Below are 20,217 nucleotides of genomic sequence, written 5' to 3'. Positions count from 1 at the left end.
TTTAGTGGTGGTAATTTTTACTTTGTCTACATTTTGCTGATGGTTTTATAGCTTTATTCCTTTTTACTGCAGATTTTTAAATCTAAATTCAGCCTCTCTGAAGGGAGATGTCTCATTTGGCAAAGATATTGAGTTTTCTAAAAATAAACCCTGACAGGACACCAGTTCCAAAGTTCATTAAAGTATTTTCTGTTTTCAGAGGGAAGAAAAATATAATCTAGTTGCTATGCAATAACTAACTTTAAGACTGATTTGGGGAATTGGGATCTTTCCTTCTGCAGATTTAACTTTCACGATTGTCTCTTCAAAAGCAAAATGTTTAAATTTTGCTCTTTAAAATGTTTTTTATTGAAGTACATTTTAAAAAGCCTTTGTGTGCTTTGTATTATAAATTTAATTTAAATAACTTAACTATAATGTATTTAAATTTGAATAACAATAAATTGAAACTCATTTTAATGTATCTGCAGCTGTAGCAGAGTCCATATAGATATGTTTTAAATGTGTAACATTTAAACAGTATAATGTTAGAACACATAAAGTTCTCCGCCTCGCGCCTCTACAGACTGAGCCCAACATCCCCACATCTGAATTTAAATTTTACACTCGATACGATGGTAACTTTTATCACATTAAAAACAAACTTCAAAGCTTAAGTTATTGTTTTATAACTGAATCCATCTTTAAACTTCTCCACGACTTTCTCCCTCACTTTATTAGCACATCAGATAAAAGTGGGCAAAAACACATTTCAGATTTTTAATTTGGAAAAAGAAAACCATGTATCGTTTTTGTTCCGTCTGAGTCGCACTGTTGGTTTAGGAATATTTACAATTGTAACATCAGAAACACTGAAGTGGGAAATTCACCCCGTTTTTAGTGAAGCTTCTTAAATCATCAGCAGCACTTTACATGAATGACTGCTGTAACGATTATAATTTTGTATTTCAGTGATTCTTGAGAATAGGGACAAAATGGGTTTTAATTTTCCCAATTTTTTTTTATTTCTCAACCTTATGTATGCAAATATGACAAGTAATGTTTTGGAAATGTAAAGATGCTAAGGTACAGGCTCCCAGTTGCAACTTTTTTTAAAAATTACATTTTTAAATCGACCTGACCCAGAACTTTGTCATCACCATCGGACAAAAATAAATATAAAATGATTTTTAAAATACTCTATTAGTGATATTTTTACTCATTTTTACAGACAACTGCTTCTCAAGAAACAAAAAAATAGATATTATTGAAAACAAAAACCCCCCAAAAAGTCCATCTGACGGAGTTGACACAGAACTGAAGGTGGTGACAAACTAGTGAGTAAAAAGAAAAACTTGATACATGTGAAGTAATGCAATTTATGTGAAATACATTAAAATGAATTAATTGCACATTTAAGTGAGATTTGACAACAATTTCACTGAAAGCGTCACAAAAACTGACGAAGTTGACGAAATGCCAAACTACCTCAATTTCTATGTTGTTATTCTGAAGGAAGCCATATTGTAGCTCATCAGGTCCATGAAATCTTTACATTTTTCCTAAATTAAGGTTTTATTTCACAAAATGTCATCAAAGTTTTGTAAATTGTCAGTTATGGTGTTGACACATCTTGGTTGTGACGAGTAACTTCAGAATAAAACAGAAAAAAAAACTAATAACATGTGTTAACCAGAGCTAACTAGGCCTCTTAGCAAAGGAAGAGAAGGGAAGAGGTCATGGGGTCCTCAAAAATTCTGGTGCCCCCAATAATGCCTGATTTTTTTTTTTTTTTACATTCTTTTTATGTCTGACGGTGTTGAGAAAAACTTGGGACACATTTCAATGGAGTTGGAAAGTATATAAAAATGATTTTAATTCAATTTATTGATACTTTTATAATTATTTATATGACTACTTAAACTTAATTGTCATAATATATTATCTTAGTATTCTTTTAATTATTTTAAACTATTATAATGCATTGCGTTCTGCTCCTGGACAAGGGATTTTACAGACACCAGCCACCTACTACAATGTTTAAAATAAAAAAATATTCAACAAACACCAGGAAAATATACATTGTTGTGCTCACATGGCCCAGGTTAGTTTAGTCAGATATTTGAAAAAATTATATTTTTGTGTATATTTTATTCAAATTTTGTGCTTTATCCATGTTTTGTCCCTATTCTCAAGAATCACAGATTTATTTAATCTGTCTGTTTGGGACCAGGCTCGCTCTGTTTGTGACGCTTTTGTTCGTCCTCTGAGCCAAATGTAACTCTGCTGTTTGTTACGTCACAGAGGAATTCATCCTGGTTAATGTTTCATCCACTCTGAAGGTATGAAAACAGAAGATGAAGAAAAGTTGAGTCCACACCTTGATGGACAGATGAGTAACAAAAAATAATAGAGTCCTACATGCATCATTAATTTCCTGGTTTAGTCCACTATTACTGCTTCCTTTTATGAAACACACTGGAAAAGAACAACACCAATGAAAAGCTAAGCTGTAAAAAGTCACAAATACTTTACAGACTTGTATCCACATTTCATAAAAAAATAAATATATATATGTAGAATAAAAGTTGCAAATCTTAAAGTAGTGACAGACCAGGAGGTCCAAGATGATTTACATAAATCACAGAAATCATAAATTAACTGTGATTAACTAGAACAAAGAATAAAGACATTTTTACATAGGACCTGTCTGACAACATGAAGTAGGCTAACACATCTCAGCACCACATCTCGCCCCGATTCAGATGAGCAACAAAGACAGGCTGGGAATGATTAGAAAACTATTTCTATTGAGACGTCTGAAAATCACAGGAGTCTGAATAGAAACTAAGGTCATATATTTGAGTTAAGATGATATTCTGTGTTATTTTTATGCTTTAGGAGTTGAGCGGTGTGCTCTGATTGTTGGACGGATGAATTCATCCTTCATGCAAAAAGTCCTGAAGGAGAACATTTGGCCATCAGTTTGTTAATGAGCTGAATGAAAATAACTCAACAAACAAAATGGAGGCTTAACAGTCATCAAGACTGCAATCCAATTAAAAAGCTGTTTACAAACAAAACCTTCCAATATTCAGAATTAACAATTATTGCAGGAAAATACACTTACATATGTTGCCAGGTTGGTTTGGTAGCTAATTTCAGTAAATAAATTAATTTCACAAACGATTCAGTATTTTCTCTAAGGTACGTTTATGTTCCTCTGATGTTAAAATTCATTTGATGAACTCAAACATTTAGTACTAAATAGTTCTCCCCAGGATTTTAATCCACAGTCTTTATGCTGAATAGATGAGCAAAACCACAGAGATAAAATGTCGGGAATCGGAGTCATTTTTCCCTTATAGGGAATTTCTTCAGGATCTCTTAACCTTTGTGAAGCCACACCAAAGCTCCCTCCCTCACCTGAGACGAGTCGCTGTTGCACGCATCGTTTTGCTCCTGACAGCGGACTTTGTCCTCCTCCTTCATGAGGAAGCTTTGGGTTCACGCCGTCGAAGTGAAGGATTAAAATATGAACTCAAGCTGGATGCTGCTGCCGAACCGCTGTAAATAACGCAGGAGGAAATCGCCAGGATTCATTCAGAAGCAAAACAAGAAAGGTAGGAAGCCTGGTGGTAACATCGGGATTAAGTGAACAGTTCTTTTTGTCTGAAAAGTGCGGAGGGTCCTTTAAGACAACCTGCCAATATGAATGCTTCTCTAATTCATTCCCATTAAGGTTAAAATTTCATAAACTCAATGAGCAAAATGTTCTTTAAACACCAAAGTCGTCTGTATGTAAATATTTTCAGGTAATTGGGGAATAACACCCGTAGTTTTGAAAATCAATCAGTATTGGAAACCTCTTATCGTTGCCTGGTTGATCATTGCTAAATGTAGCCAGGTAATGATGAACAAAACACCTTTTACTGGCATTTGGGGTTTTAAAAACAGTTTCTGAGCCCAAACAGAACAAACTGTGATGTTTTCTGCTGTTAGTTGGTGTTGCGTAATGAAAGCTCCTGGGAGGATCGGTTTATGGATTTATTTCGGCGCTCTTCTGAGCCAGCAAACACCTGTGACGTCTAGAGTTTGGTGTCCATGTTATGTGTGATCCGGCAGGTGTGTGAGGACAGGATGTTCAGGAGCAACAGTCCGTACGGTTCTGAGACCGGCAGCTACATTTCCTTCCAGTCCAAGTACGTATTTTATGATGTCATTTCCTGATACCCAACTGGTCTCGGTTTTCCCCATCATCACCTCTGGGTGTCGTTTCCCTTTGACCCAGTGGATTTTCCAACATGGATGATTCCGCCTCCCAAATATCGAACATCTCGAGACCCAGTGCAAAGTCGATTTACTGTGAGTGATCGGTGCCGCATGGATCAAATAATCACACCTCTTTATCGATGAATTATCGCTCACAAGTTCTGCTTTGTGGCTCAACAGTGCAGAGGCTGCAGTATGCAGCATCAGTGAACAAGATGATGGAGAAATCAGAGCACAGAGTGGAGGTATTACCACGGCAACCTTTACAACTGCACGTCTCTGAGTCGTTGGCCTTAATAATTCACTAGAGGTTCATCTGCTCCAGCACTTGTTTACCTGCGACCTGAACGGGAGGGATCTCAGAAACATCCCGGACTGCGTGGAGCGCCTGAAGTTTCTGGATCAAACGGGTCGTATTTGGGGTCAGAACATGGTGCTGGAGGTCCGCGGTGCCAACCTGCTGCTCATAGACTACGAAACCAAGGTGAGCTGCAGCCTGGACAGGCGAGAGTGGTCCACCGTGTTCTGTCAGAACCACGAAACACAAAGTTTTCAATATAAAACACAATGAAATCTGCCATCAGTTCACACGCCGACCCACGCAGAGGAGATAGTTACATTGATCCGAGAAGCTTTTTGGGGGAAAATGGAGCAGTTTTACTGCGCTGTGTGTTTTACTTTTATTTGAGTCTTTTTTCTTTTTTATAAAATATGGACATGCTTTGATTAACTTTACTGAATAATGAAAAAAACAAAAATGTACGAGATTCAAACACACCCACTGCTTAAGCTAAAGTAAGATTTATTTTTTATGTTTTTCTAAAGTTATTTTCCACCTTTTGTGCCATTTGACAAAGTATTTCATCTGTTTCGGTTTCACGTTTTTTTTACGATTTACAAAAGAGCTACCTGTGTCTGCTACTTTGTAATCATGTGTTTGTATGTATTTTTTTCATATATATATTTTACATCCTGGTATTAAAATACTAGGATTTGAAGATAACTTTACATTTCTGCCCATCCGATTAAATCATTTTTAAACATACTATTCTTGAGTCCTTTCTTGGACAGTTACTTTTTACTTTTACTTGAGTAAAAATATGACGCTGTAAGAAAACTAATGCAAAAAAAAAAAAAGTATTTTTCAGTATTTAAGTGGATAATCTTCTTCACATCATGTCGTGGCTTTAGCTGCTCTAACATCACTTTGCTGTGCGTCGTCAGGAAGAGCTGGAGTCGTTTTCTCCTCGTGAAATGAAGGAGCTGCTGGCCTTTCTGGACGCCGGGGTGTTCGACTCTCTGCTCATCCTGTCCGTCCAGAACAGGAGAAAACCCGCCACCACCGTCTTCCTGTTCCAGTGCGATGAAGTCAGGGTGAGACGCAGCTTTGGGCGGAGGGTCTGAGAGGAAAAAGACAAAAAAATTTTTAATGTTTTCTGTTGTGTCCAAGGCCGATTTCATCGCAAAGGATTTAGTGCGAGTTCTGTCGCAGAAGAGTGAGGGTTCACACCTCAGGTGGGAGTAAATCCTGGTTACATGTGGATGGGTTTGTTGGTTTTATTTACTCAAAATGTTGTTTTTTTTGTGTGTGTGTTTTAAGCAGCAACGGACACATTGTGGGCGGACATGAAAGAGTGAAACAGCCCAATAAGCCTGCAGAGCCGAGGCCTGTGCATGAAGCGCCACCGTGGACTCCGCCTGACAACGGTGAGATTTAAAAATCATTAAACGGTGGTTTAATGTAAAATGGTGACGTCAACGAAGAAGATTCAGATGGGCAAATACAATCCATCAAAACGTAACGCATCGCTAACAACATAGATGTGTTCTGGATTTAAAAAAAAAAAATCTACAAGAATATTAGAGCTTTCCATTCAGGAAGTTTCCATTCAGGAAAACTTGATGAAAGTGCTGTTTTGGAGAACAATGTTGTTTTTAGTCTTTGTCTATTTTATGTGATCTTATAAACAAACACCCAGAAATGGCTACAAAGAGTGGAAATAGTAGATGAAAACTGTGATGTGAGCAACTTTTGTTTCTCCAAATCTGTTATTTTTTACAATGTTTGGATCAACATCATTAGACGACTTTTTAGACTCCTGCTCTTCCAACCCAGAAATGGAATCAGACCAGAGGATGCTCATCTAGCAACCCTGAATTGGAGCATCTAGTTTGCATACTTTACATCAACATTAGATTCCTTTTCCTCTTTTGCTCTTTCCTTTGGTTTGTTATTTTGTTTGTATTTCCTTTTAATTCCCGTAAAGCACTTTGTGTTGCCTTGTTGCTGAAAATGTGCTATAGAAATAAAATTACCTTTTACCTTCGATGTCCCTGTTTCTTCATCCAGCTGAGGATGACTTCCCTGAGCCTGAGCTGGACCTGCGTCGGTACAGGGAGGAAGACGACGTCCCGCCACCGATGCCGTCTCCGTTGCCTCCCCCTCGACCGTACACAGAACTGGACAGGAATGTTGTGAGTTTCCTCTACTTGAGGCAACGTTGGCTTTCCAGTCCTTTAAATCGGAAGGAATAAAACGTAAAAGAAACGCTGTGAATGAGACTTTCAGTTTTCTTTCCGTGCAGGACATTCTCAACCACATCGTAACCGACGTCGAGATCTTCATGGGGAAAATATCCGCGGCCGAGGCCAAAAGTGGAAAGAAGAAAAAGAAAAAGAAAAAAGGGAAAGGTAGTTCTCATTAAAAGCCCTCAGACTGACGTGTGTTCTCACATGTCCATGCGTCACTGTGTGGTTTTTGATCCATGTAGGAGGGGATGGGATGCCGCCCGAGGAGGAGTTTTCAGATTGCCTCCATAAAATCAAATCTGGCTTCAACCTTCTGGTGTGTGTCTCTGTTTCCACGGTGTCGTGGTGCGTGTCCTCCTCCCGCTCTAACGGACGCTGGCGTTGTTTCGCAGGGAGAGCTCAACGGAAAGATCAACAATCCAGCCGCTCCCGACTTAGTCCACTCGTTGTTCTCTGCATTGGCGTTCGTGAGTGACTTCGTATTTCGAAGCTTTTCCGTTTTGTTTCGTTTCTGTTTGATCCGGAAAAAGTTGCAATGCGATAATAATTCTGTCTTTCCTCACCAGGTGTGCTCTCACTGCTCTGAAACCATCCCTCCATCCATCGTCGCCCCGCTGCTCACGCCTCAGTGTATCCGTCTCCTGAGCGAGGAGGCGTCCTCGGAGGAGGACAACCTGTGGCAGTCTCTGGGAGACGCCTGGAACATCCCCAGGTTCCTGCTGCGCCCGGCACACTGCCAGCCTTTTATTGACAGGGATAATGTTATATCTCCTTCCAACATAGGCGGGCTGTTGTAGCTGCCACTGGTGCAGAATCAATCCAATAATATCAATATACTTAGTCTTACGTATGTTTTAATGACTTACTGTCTGGATAATTCATCAAATGATTATCTGACCACTTGGGGAGACTCATAGATGGTTGAAATATCATTTCCGGAAAGTTCTGTCATCCTTTAATAGGAATATTAAAAAAATGAAAAGACACGGCGGTGTCGCAGAAAAGTAACTTTTTCGGTCGCGATGCAGCAGGATTCTGTGAATTTCACCCTATTCGCCTCCGCTACACATGAATTTGTCACAATAGGAGTGAAGTTACTTATTTTTTAAAAGACTCGACAGAACTTGATGTTCTTCAAATTCTCCTTCATTTCTACAAGCTCCTTTTAGTTTTCTATCAGACCAGCTGGGTGTTTTGCAGAACAAACAGTCTGTGAACTGTCAGGTCTAACCTTGAGGAAACATGGGAGGTTTTGAGGAACATCAAGTTTCACACTTTTTAAGTAAGTTCCTCACTTTTAATGTGCTCTGAAAGTTTAATGTGTAATGGGATGAGTGGGATGTCGTTCACAGTGTTCTGCTGCATCAGGACAGGGTGCAATACTTTTCCATCTTGTTTAATTCTCACTCTTTATTTCATATGTTCAGATCAACTGTCCACCTGGGAATTACACTTTCTTGCTCTATGAATTCTCCCAAGTGGTCAAATATTAATTATCTGAATTATTTAGACCACATTTGTCAAACTCAAGGCCCGCATCCCAAATCCGGACCGCCAAAACTATTTCTGTGGCCCTATAGACTCTTAAGAACCACAGAAATATGACTTCAAGATAACAGTTTTGTGGTTAAATATTACTTTATTAGTCAAATTAAATCAAATAATAAAATGAATATCATTGTATTAGTCAAATCAAATCAAGTTTTATGTGTACGGAGCCAAATTATTTCAATGTTAAATATTTAATTTTTAGAAGTACTCAATGAATGCAGAGAAAGTTATAATATTTTAGTTGCTAATTACTTTTATTAATACCGGTACATTCTTCCTAAACCGGTCCTTTGAAAATGAAAATGAGTTTGACAATAATGATTTAGACTATAACACATCCCTCACATTTCACTTTAACTTCTAACAGTATATCTAGTGTCTGCACATCTTAATATAATGCTACGGGATGTTATTATCGGATCACAGCGGTGGCAGTTTTTGTGCTGCAACTCTCTTCTGACCAAATTGTCTCGTTAGCATATGTGGCCCTCTGTCTACCGCTGTCAGAATGTAGAGCAACGTCCCAGCATGAAAGGCAAGACAGGGGAACCTCAGCTTTTCTGTATTTATATCCACTTCGTGACTCGGTTTACCTGACGAGATGAAATGTTTCTGATGCTATCGCCAGTACCAAGTGGCCAGAGGAGGATGAGGACATCCCACTCTACAACATGCAGTTTTATGATGGTTGGCAGCCCCCAGAAGTGACTGGAGAGCTTCCCCCCGGCGAACCGGAGAGCCGGCGGGAGAGTCCCCGGCGGGAGAGTCCTCGGCGGGAGAGTCCTCGGCGGGAGAGTCCTCGGCGGGAGAGTCCTCGGCCTCCACCGAGCCTGCAGCCGCCACCAAACACAGCTGGACGCAAAGCACAGGAGGAGCCGGTCAGGTGGACTTTTAATCAACGATTCTTCCTTCTGCTCAAGAGAAATAAGAGAAAAATAACTTATTGTCGGCACTTTCTGCGCAGAGCTATGCCAAGTGGAAGCCGCCAAAAGAACGACAAAAACCACCGTAAGTGCACAGGTTACACTTCATCAAAGTTTAAATCTCATTGCTCTGAGGTTTTCCTTCTCCCTGCGACTTACAGGCCGGTCGAGGTAAAACTACGCGACATGCGCGTCAAATATGACTTCATATCCAGAAACCAAAGCGAGCTCACCGTCACTAAAGGAGAAATAGTCGATGTGAGTATCTGTTTTCCTCGCTCCCAAAATGATGAGACTTTCAGAAGGAGACGGACCAATCTTCCGTCTCTTCTTTTGGTTTTGTTCTCCTGCAGCTTCTGGACAAGTCGAAGAAGTGGTGGAAAGTGAGGAACAACAGAGGAGAGGAAGGTTACGTCCCAAACAACGTCCTGGAAGATGCTGACGCTCAGTCTTACGAGGTGGCTCCTGCTCAGAAAACATGAAATGATGGTGAAATGAAAACTGTCCACACACACAAAGAAAACATGCCTCTTCTATTTTCATGAAGGATTTTGACACGTCTCCAGTTCTGACGAGGAAATCTAAACCACCGGAGGTGAAAACCTGGCTGGAGCACATGGGATTCAACCCGATGTGAGTGACGGCAAACTGTAGCCAACACTGAGCTCTCTCCACATTCAGCTACGTTCAGGGATTGCCACACTTGTCACAAAGATGATGTGTTCTTATCAATCCACAAGATTAGAAATATTAACAAAATAACATTAATGCTAAAGGAAACATTGGAAACCTTTGGCAAAAGGTTTTATGCTGCTTACTTTTTTACATGTCTGCACTCGGATGGGAGGAGCCTGAACTCGTTGTGCAGAGGATGAAACACATTGCTTAAGAGGAATGGCCATAGATTTTAGTGCAGGCCCGGGCTTTGACTGGACCATCCCAACACGTGATCAAACCCATTTAATATTTTTAGTCTTTTTGGAGCCTCACACAGGTTTTATTCTACCTGTTTTTATCTCCTGTTGTGTATCCACCAGCAGAATTTCTGCCTCTGCTGAAGATAAGCGTCCCCTCAGCATGATGCTGCCACCTCCGGGCTTTATGGTGAAAATAGTGTATTCAGATGCAGCATTTAAATTTTTGCTCCCCAATTTTGGTCTCGTACACCCAGAGCAGCTTTTTCCAAATGTTTATTTCCAACACGGCTTGTGTCAAAGTCCACAGGGGACTTCTGGTATCTCTCTTCATGCCGAGCTCGTGGTGGCAACACGATGGGCGTTAATGAAAAGTTTTACAAGGACATAAATTAGCAACCAACACCTGAAATGCTTCCCATGTTCTCTGCTGGTTAAACACACTAAGACGTTTCCTGCAGTGACTGTTTCCCTCATAAACCCTCTGAGGTTATGGCTCGGCTCGGTTACACATTAACTAACTCCAGCATTGCTTTGACTGCAGCACCGTGCGCTGCCTGGGCGTCCTGAGCGGCTCCATGCTGCTGGGGATGAGCAGGGAGGAGCTGAAGTCGGTGTGTCCAGAGGAAGGAGGACGGGTCTTCTTCCAACTACAGGCGGTCAGATCCGCCTTGGCGGTAAGTCTCTGATCTGTTCAAACTAAAGATTCAGCCTCTGTCGTCTTTCCTGCCGCTGTAAGCGCCAACAACTTATTCTTTCTTTAAAACACCCAGGATGCAAGCTGAAGAATCACCACAGCTGGAAAGTACGAGGAAAATGGACTTGATGCTGGAAGCAAATTAGAGGCAAAAAGCAGAATATAGCAGATTTGCATCGACATGTAAAGATACTGTAGTCACTTTCTGAAATCAGCACTAACTCCTCACGTTGTTCTAAATGCTAAGCATGTTAAATATACTGTCTATCCCAACTATTTTAAGTTGTAATCTCTATTAAAACATTATATTATAAACTGGATTACTGCAAATAATTGAAGTGTTTTGTTTGTAATCATTGTGTAACTTGGAAATTAAAATAAAAACTCTGGCACACCTGAGGTGAATTAACATGCTTTATTTATTTTTAATTCAGTTTTCACAGACGAACCTCATCAGTAAGATTGTGGCAAACCGTCTCAAGCAATAATAAGGCTACAGATCGACAGGAGTCAAATTAGGCAGAATTTAAAACAAAAAGTGACACAGTTGTGAGAAAACAAGACCATCAGGAAAAATACAATTTAGACGAAACAAAAACGTGACGGCAAGCAGCAAAAAATAAGCCAAACAATGAAGGTTTTAACACGGATAATAACTGAACGTCGTCTCTTTGTGCTTCACGTAAGTCACAGTGTTGAGGAGATTATATATCATGAAGCTTTACTCTCCATTTACAGGGGAAAATATATTATTACTAATAACATCTCAACAATAGCAGAAACCAGTATTTGGCCACAGCCAGTTACACCAGCTGCTCTGACCCAATTCTCAGTGAATCAAAGGCTAAAATATTCTTTTAGTTTTTCATCCTGTGGATAATATCGGCTACCAATGAAAGCACAATTATACGGTTTGTGTTTGTGAGGTAGTATGGACACGATGCAGACAGTAAACAGGGTCAGAGATCAATGGGCGGAAACTAAAAGTGGAAATAATCGGGTCGGTCCGGGTCGCAGCGCCGGCCACATTTACTGGCACCCCTGATAACGACTATAAAAATCTCTATAAAATAAATCTAAATAAGGCATTTGTTTGATTTATACTTTCAAAGTTTCTGTGAAAATGAATTTGAAATCTATGACTTTATTTCCCTGAATCTCATCTATGACTTGACACAAAGGTTGATTTCTCTCTGTAATGGATCAGAACCCGCATCGATCCCGTTATGGAAAAACACGCTCCGCAGTTCACTGAGGGAAAACTGCAGCATTAGAAAGCATTTCATGAAAACTGGTTATTTAATAGTAGAAAAAAAAAACGTAAACATGTTGAGCTGGGACACTTGGTTACGACTTCAGATGGGTTTGGTGCAACAAAGAAACGGTACATGGAAAAGCACCTCACACCCACTGTTCAGTTCGGTGGAGGATCTGTGATGCTGTGGGCCTCTTTCTGAATACTTTATTCTCTATTTGCTCTTTGAAATATCAGGAAATCTGTAAGAATAATCTGGTGGATGCTACCAAAAGGGTGAAAATGGGTGATCATCGGGTGTTTCTGCAGGATAATGAGTCACACAAACGGTTCATCGGATAACAAATATGCTTCTGGAATAAAATCATAAAGAAAACCTTTTGGGGTGAGCTAAAAAAAAAAAAAGGTAATAACCGTTCCATTTTAAAGCAATGGTCAAACATCCCTCTCTCTGTCGACTACAGTTTGGTAAATTGTTACAAAGTGACCATGATGACAAGAGGAGACGCAGTAAAAACTGAGTTTTTCTCCCCCCTCCCATAAATAAATGCATTAAAATTAAACTATTATTTTTCAGGGTGAGATCCTGCAATAAAATACGAACTAGTCCTTACACATCCTTACTGAAGGTGTCAATAAATATGGCCGACACTGAACGTGAACCAAATGAACTCCTAATTTTAAAAGGCAAACAAAAATCTTCACAAAGTATAAAACTCAGTCGTTATTAAACATCGAAACGTTTCAAGTGAAAGGCAGAAATGCACAACAAAAAATATATATATATATTTGCACCAAACAATATCAGGAATACTTAACTCAGCTAATCTTATGCATAATTATATTCGTGCTTTGGTGTCTTACTGGCTACTTGAAAAAGAGGCGACACCATTCATCATCAGTAAAACACAACATGTATCTATTGTTGGGTAATTTGCTTCCACAGTACTAAACGAGCAGAGTGGGCACTAAAATACTGGTTCATTACTTAATATTAAAAACAAACAGAATGAAAATCTAGATTTTTCCTCAATATACTGAGAATTACAAAATGGTCTTACTTCTATTTCAGCTTTAAAAAACATAATTGAACTCTAACAATCACATAAAGTCCTCTGAGATCATCCTTCATTAGTCAGAAACTGCTGTAGTCGTACCAAATGCAAACGGTTTCTCCTTCATCTATAAAGCACACACACACACACAGCTCTGCAAACTCTACAGACATTTTCCGATTACTTTTCGCTACAAAACCCCGTTTGACCCAAAATCTCAGCGTTTGATGAGAGCTGGGATCTTGTGGAGTGACAGAAAGAGACCGTTACTGGAAATGACGCTACAGAACCGTGCAGCAGCCTTCACCGTGTCCCAGCACGGTTTGCTGGTTTCCACCATGCAGAAGTTTGGATCGGGGGTTAGCGTCCCTTTACGTGACGGTAGGATGTAAACAGGTCGTTCTCTCCTCGCGTACATCTGTCATGCGGGCATGCAGGAGAGTATTTGTTTAGCTGAAGTAGAGAGGAAGATGAGAACCTTCAGGCTGGGTTTCAGCTTCAGGTCTGGTGTGGAGATTCACAAAGAAGACGGAGGAAAGGAAAATCTGGACATGCACTGCATCTAGGTAGTAATGGAAAGGCACGGTGAGGGTTTTATTTTGGTGATTATGAAGAGTTTAGAGCATGCAAAGAACTAAATGGATGCAATCCAACAACGCAGTGAGCATTCATCCACATTTCTTTGTGCTCTTTGTAGCTCTGCTACCATAAAACATAACAAATGAGCAAACTCTCTTTTCGTTTAGGAATGTTTCTTTCTTGCGTTTTACTATTAGTGCTTATTTGAATCCCAGAAGACCGACTATGAAAGTGCAACTTGGCAAACGATGGATTCTAAACTAACAAGCAGGATCGCACACGAAGCTTTTGTCGAAGTCAGTTGCTCTGCAAGGTGTGACCAACCCGACGCAATGATCCCAGTTTGAAGTTATGGCTACTCTGCATCTATAATCAGAGATCACAGTTTTTCCTTCTGTTTTATCGCAATAAAAACAGATTGCCAGAGAGCAACAGACACAAAGCTAAATGTCTAAAAAAATAAAAATAAAAAATTGGGAAACTTGCATGATTATATTTTCAATAATAAAAACACACAGCAGCACTGAAACCGTGGCTGATTCGTAGCTACACAGCTATAGCAGCACAGCAGACTTCTACAGTGGTGTGTAAAGAGCAGCAGACTTTTCTCTCACATCACGTTTTCAGGGGCATGCTGAGAGGGCCGCAGACTCAGGGGGGGACTAACGAAGAGAGAGAGGACAGGGGGGTGGAGCCTGACGTCTCAGCGTCCTCCAGAGACGGGGCCCATGGTGAGCGTGTCCTCCTCGTCAATGCCGTCCAGCTCGTCCGTGCGCACGGCGTGGGTGATGAGGTGGAGCTCCTCGGTGAGCGTCTCGAAGCGGTACGCCACACGGATGTCGGGGACGTTGGTGCGCCGGATGTCGTTGCTCTCAGGACCTTCTCTGTAGTAACTGGGGCCAAGCCAGTAGCTCTTCACCTGTGGTTTGAAAAGAAATTTCATTGGGAATGTTTGGAGCACAAAGAGTTTTGTGTGTGGGTCACTTTTGGTCTCGTGTGACCAAAAGACCTTCCTGTGTTTGCCGTGTCCCCTGCATGGCTTGTTGCAAACTGCAAACTCTTTTTATTAAAAAAGAGTTTTATTAGTATTAAAAAACTAATAAAACTGTTCAAAAAAATGCTCTCATTTAAACTGAGGATCTCTGCAGCTCCTCCCGAGATACCCTGTTTTTAAGATACTGTTTTATAACGCAAATTTGCTTTAACCTTTTCCACAGTTTCATCTGAGACCTTGTGTTAAGTTCTTCTGCCTTCATGATGTTGTTTAGTCACTAATGTTCTTCACAGAACAGATACATTTATACTGAGATGAAACAACACATAGCTGGACTCTGTGTACTGTGATTGAAGTTATTATCTTTGGACCTAAAGAGGAATGCTACAGTCAGCGTGTAGCTTTAGTTATTACAACTAAATAAAATAAAAAATCAGGCCAGAAATCTGGGTCTAGTGATGGACTCTGACATGAACCTTCAGAGCCACATGAAGACAGTTACAAAGTCGGCCTTCTATCACCTGAAGAACATCTGCAGGATTAGAGGGATAATGTCTCGGCGTGATCTAGAGAAACTCATTCGTTTATCTTTAACAGGGCTGCATAAAAATTAAAAAAATCCATCCTCCAGCTGCAGCTGATCCACAACGCTGCTGCTCAAGTTCTGACTAAAACCAAGAAGATGGATCACAGAATAAACAATAAAACACTGTTGTTAGTTTATAAATCACTCAATTATCTTCGCACCAAAATAACAGCTAGCCTAAAACTTGTCTTCTTTAACCAAACTTGGAGAAGCAGCATTCAGTTTTTACAATCCACTAATCTGGACGAAATTTCTAGAAAATAGTTTAAATACCGTTTCCTTAAAAGCAAGGCTAAAAACTCACCTGTTTAAAGTTGCCTTTGATTCCTGGTAACGGCACTGTATTTGATTGACAAACTAATGTTTATTGCTCGTTTCATAATTGCTGTATTTTGGTTTTACGGTGTGAAGCACTTTGAACTGTCTTGTTGCTGAAATGCGCTTTGCAAATAAACCTGATCTTAGTACATCGTAGCACTGAATTTTCTTTGGGTCATCAGAGAAAAGTCTCTTTCCTTTCGCTTCACAATGCTGAAGAACTCGTTGTTGGTCTTTCTCCTAAAGCTCCAATAAAACACAATAAAGTTCGTGGTTTAAATATGTGAAAAGGTCGAAGGAGTGTCTGTACTTTGCAGAGGCGCTCTAACCTGTAAACCCCACCCTCATGCATGATCATTTCTGACACTAAAATAAAAAATACCACCTGGTAAAACTGCACCACACCTAGCCAAATGGTGCAACAGATAAAAAGGTTTATTACCCTCAACAGGTGAATGATAAATGACGTCACCTTGTGTGAAAATCCACTCATCAGGACGCTGTTTCTCGCCAGCTCACACATGTCACAGGAGCTCAGTTTCCACACTTGAGCTGCGATGCTGTACTCTTCCATCAGAGGCTCCTGATGCAGAAATCATCACATATTTCAAATCCACGCAACAGGAATAAAAAGTTTAGTTTTCCCTTTTAATTGTGAGGATGTGACATTTGTGTTGTCCAACAGACCTTGGTGAAGTGAAACTGGAGGGGATCATCGGTGGACAGGGAGACCATGAGGCCTCTGGACAGGTACTCCATCAGCGGGTTGCGGTGGTAACTAAGGAACAGGCTGTTGTTGCTCAGCGGCGACATGGCGATGCCAACTTGAGCCAGGTAGTAAAGGTACTGCAGCACAGGGGCCTGGAAAAGGAAGGAAGAGTGAGACAAAGAGAGTGAAGTACCTTTGCATGCTGGTAAAAGTGACCTTTTGTGACCCCCAGGAACGTTGACGGGTCACTGCATCTAAGACGGTGGCGAGTAAACATACTTCATTTTAATTTGTCCCACATTCAAACTAAGATTTATAAAAACAATCTTTTTTATACTCTTCATCTCTTCCCCTTTTTACAGTACAAGAGAAAATAAAAAGCAGACTTATAGCCATCATAGACTCAAGTTAAATTTTTATATTCAACCAACAGGTTTGTTTCTGATAAAAGGTGAGATATTCATCTCTCAAAAGCAAATAAAATTATTTAAAAGAGGCATGAATTAAAAAAAACTTTTATTCATACTAAATTAAAAGTATGTTTAAAGATCCTTTTATTATGGGACACTTAGTTGTTTTGTGTCTCTTTAGACAGATGGACGTTGGACACGTCTGAAGAGACAAAATAACCGAATGTTTAGTAAAATCACATTTAAGACGGTATCACATAAGGACACAATGATACATGAATTAAAGTCGCGTTTAAAATCATTCATACCATGAATCATTAATCACCTTTATTTGGACTAAAGCAATAAAATCTCTCTTATAATTATTCTTTAGCTTTTTAAATGTTTCTTTTGTCGTTGCGGATGGAAGTGCTTACCTCTTTATTGGCACAATTATTTGTTCTTAAGTTTCTGTTTTCGCCACATTTGTTGCAAATTCCAACAAAAGACACTAAACCTGTGACAAGCTTCCCAAACGACCTGCTGAATATCTTTGTAGTTTGTCAAAATCCATCCTGAGAGCCGTACTGACCTTTCTGAGCAGCAGACCGTGGGAAATATTCTCTGACAACATGAACCCTGACACCAGGTGGTGGATCGGGCCCGCTTCGCCACAGTGAGGTCGCAGAACCAATGTATGAAATCCTCGTCGTCTGAGTTAAACACAAAGGGAAACTCACAGATCAGAGAATAATTGGGTTTAAATGAACGATTAAAAGCAGTGATGACATGTTGTTACCTTCGCAGGTGGTTCAGCACAGTCATGTTGGCGTAGGTGTAGTAGAGGTAGTAGGAGTAGGGTGGGTTGTCCTCCTCTGTCCAGTCGGCAGGAAGTGGACTGTCAAGGTTAAAAATGTGGTGCTCAGGTTTGGACTCGTCGTCTACGCTGTCGAAACCAACAACCTGCCAGCATGCAAAAATACAAACAAACAAGCAAGAATTCAGTTCACTCTGATGTTGGTCATCAGGACAGTCCAGACCAACCAGCAGGTCAGACTCACATGCTCCAGGAAGAGATGCAGCTCAGGGTGGCTGGCCGGATCTATGGTCACTTCAAACAGAGGCATGAAAATGTTCTCCAACATCTCCTGGAAGTTAGCCAGCTGCTTCTTTGTGTGGTAGACGTCACTAAAAAAAAAAAGAAAAGAAAGAAAGTTACATTTATTTTAGAGATAGAAAAACACCATAAAACATAATAAAATCACAATTTGTCCATTCATTTATTTTTTTTTAAAGCTGATATAAATTGCACTTTTCTCACACAAAAACAGCAGCTGGTGCAAAAGCAGAAGCTTATATACCTTATATATTGATGAGGACATTTTGTCCTGAACTGTGGAGCGTGAATCTTGATTGTGGAACGAAAAAGTATTTATTTTTTTGACTAACACTGACCTTTCCGACAGGAACAGGACATTGACAGGCAACACAGGAAAGGACAAAGTGAGGACCTTTATTTTGACTAAATACTCTCCATGCAGGAGACAAAGATAAGCTCTACTGAAGTTACCATTTAAAAGTCCAGAAAGATAAGAAAAAGAAACAAAGTTCACAACCCGCAGACAACAGAAAGTCAGACCAGCGAGGCAACAGCAGCTTCCAGGGTAGGAAACATGTTTCTTAATTTAATGTCATATGACATAATTGTGTTTATTAAACTCAATCAATAACAGCTTTCTCTAAATGTCATCTTGCATTCTGACGTGGAATAATGATCTTTTTTGTGTCTGAGCCAAACAAACAGCAGCATGTGAATTAATGTCTTGAGTTTTATACCAACCGCTACACGTGCAGGATTAGCTTCAAAGAACTTTTAGAAATATTTACTTAACAGTAAATATCACTCATGAGCCATAAAGCAACATTAATATCGGATACTGGCCCAAATGTTCATAGCAGCGCATCATTAGATTAGACATTTTGACAGATACATCCTCATAAAATGCAGACTGATTATGTGGAAAAAAAGAGACTTTAATTTCCTGCAATGGGTTACAGAAAATATTTTTTGGAAGTTGTCCGTTTTTTCAACTGAATTTAGACTGTTTTGTGCCGCTGAATCAGCACGAAAAATGACAAAGTTTTCTAAATAATGTCAAATTTTTATACTAATTTAGAGAAATCTGATACTCTGACTAAATCAAGTTTTCTGACATTATCAGTTAATTTCCGTTAATATTTATCATCCAATAAAAGGTTTAAGATTAAAGGATTGTTTTGCAACAGAGTGTATTAATGAAATGTGACCTGATTGAGCAAAACCAATGTGGTTTTTGGATTCAGCACATCAAAATTACCCTAAAACATTTGAAAAACACAAGACAATTTTTTTGTTTGTTTACTAGAGTTATTCATTGCTGCTATGGTTTACAAAACAGCTGGATAATTTACTAACTTAAAGTACTGTTCTTGGTAGAAATGGGTGCTGATCAAACCCAAAGAAGTCACAACATCAGACTGAAAGCTGCCAAAAGTTTTGTGTTTTTGATTTAGTTTTTGTCTCACACTCCACGGTGTCCTCAGAGTGTTTTAAGCCTTTCCGTTGGCCGACGGTCTGATGTATCTGTTTCCTTGATTTTTAACAAGCAGAAGGAATTATTATTATAAAACAAAAAGTCAGCAGCTCTTACAAGAGACGGGGCACCTGGATAAGCCAGCGCACGTTATCGGAGTACACTCTGTGTTTGACAGCCCACTCCGCCAGCTTGTCCCACTCGTCTCTGGAGCGACCGTAGATGGACAGCCGCAGCTCGGAGTTCTGGTATTTACTCTCCTCCAAGTCATACATCACCTCCTGTAAGAAAAATAAAGACAGCAGCTTTAAGTGTGAGTTCAGGACTGATACTGTTCGATTGGACAGTTTGTAGCTGAATTAATAAGCACCTTAACTATGTGTGCAAAGTATTTTCCTTCCACATGATTGTCCGTCTTGATGAAGATCTCCCTCAGGATGGACTCTCCAATCGGGTTGTATTTGGAGTTGAATTTGTCAAACCTATGAAATGTGTTCCGATCCTGTCAAAGCAGAGAAACGTGGGAAAAAAAACAAGTTTTATTAGTAGTAAAGAAGTTAGTTTCCATCTCCCATCACATTGTGAAAACTCACTGCGTGCATGTCGAGTGTGTCTACACTCAGGTCATACGCTGTCAGGTTCATGGTCTCAAAAACTTCTCGCAGGGTCTGACCGCGCCCCCGCTCGACGTGGACGATCTCGTCAGGATATTTCTTCATGGCTCGCTTGATGAATCGCAGAAGATGCTTCTGGTTCATGCAGGATGACGCGTGTATGTGAGTGTCCACCTGGAGACAAGATGAAGAGCCACATCAACTTTATTTCAATTTACATAGCACCAATTCATAACAAATGTCAGCTTAAGGAACTTTACATGACAACTACATCCAAGTA

General features: G+C 39.9%; 2 protein-coding genes across 7 annotated transcripts in view; one reads left to right on the top strand and one right to left on the bottom strand.

Moving 5' to 3' along the window:
- Positions 1-3,471: 3,471 nt before the first annotated feature.
- Positions 3,472-11,264, top strand: eps8l3a (EPS8 signaling adaptor L3a). Of its 2 annotated transcripts, XM_081607187.1 has the most exons (20): positions 3,472-3,602; positions 4,105-4,181; positions 4,271-4,344; positions 4,432-4,496; positions 4,577-4,735; positions 5,476-5,625; positions 5,702-5,766; positions 5,855-5,958; positions 6,602-6,726; positions 6,837-6,942; positions 7,023-7,096; positions 7,173-7,247; positions 7,347-7,492; positions 8,960-9,209; positions 9,296-9,339; positions 9,416-9,512; positions 9,608-9,712; positions 9,802-9,887; positions 10,713-10,845; positions 10,942-11,264. In XM_081607187.1, the coding sequence occupies exons 2-20, from the start codon at positions 4,120-4,122 to the stop codon at positions 10,951-10,953; spliced, it is 1,932 nt and encodes a 643-aa protein (XP_081463313.1). In that variant the 5' UTR covers positions 3,472-3,602; positions 4,105-4,119; the 3' UTR covers positions 10,954-11,264. The 2 variants fall into 2 exon arrangements, with proteins under 2 accessions (XP_081463313.1, XP_081463312.1); XM_081607186.1 differs by lacking the exon at positions 3,472-3,602 and having other exon boundaries at positions 3,910-4,181.
- A 1-nt stretch (position 11,265) lies between these two features.
- Positions 11,266-20,217, bottom strand: part of ampd2a (adenosine monophosphate deaminase 2a) — a 37,963-nt gene continuing 29,011 nt past the window's right edge. For all 5 annotated transcript variants that reach the window (XM_008409815.3, XM_008409816.3, XM_008409814.3 and 2 more), the window contains 9 exons: positions 19,917-20,111; positions 19,694-19,825; positions 19,441-19,604; positions 17,812-17,938; positions 17,550-17,713; positions 17,343-17,463; positions 16,340-16,513; positions 16,125-16,235; positions 11,266-14,673 (listed from right to left, as the gene is read on the bottom strand). In XM_008409815.3, coding sequence (XP_008408037.2) covers positions 14,458-14,673; positions 16,125-16,235; positions 16,340-16,513; positions 17,343-17,463; positions 17,550-17,713; positions 17,812-17,938; positions 19,441-19,604; positions 19,694-19,825; positions 19,917-20,111 — 1,404 coding nt within the window. In that variant the 3' untranslated portion in view covers positions 11,266-14,457. The remainder of the gene's footprint in view (positions 14,674-16,124; positions 16,236-16,339; positions 16,514-17,342; positions 17,464-17,549; positions 17,714-17,811; positions 17,939-19,440; positions 19,605-19,693; positions 19,826-19,916; positions 20,112-20,217) is intronic.

Source organism: Poecilia reticulata, chromosome 5 (genome assembly GCF_904066995.2).
Source record: "Poecilia reticulata chromosome 5, P_reticulata-male-v2, whole genome shotgun sequence".
NCBI classification, from domain to species: domain Eukaryota; kingdom Metazoa; phylum Chordata; class Actinopteri; order Cyprinodontiformes; family Poeciliidae; genus Poecilia; species Poecilia reticulata.
The sequence above is the reverse complement of the archived record's forward strand: the minus strand, read 5'-3'. Positions and strand labels throughout refer to the sequence as shown.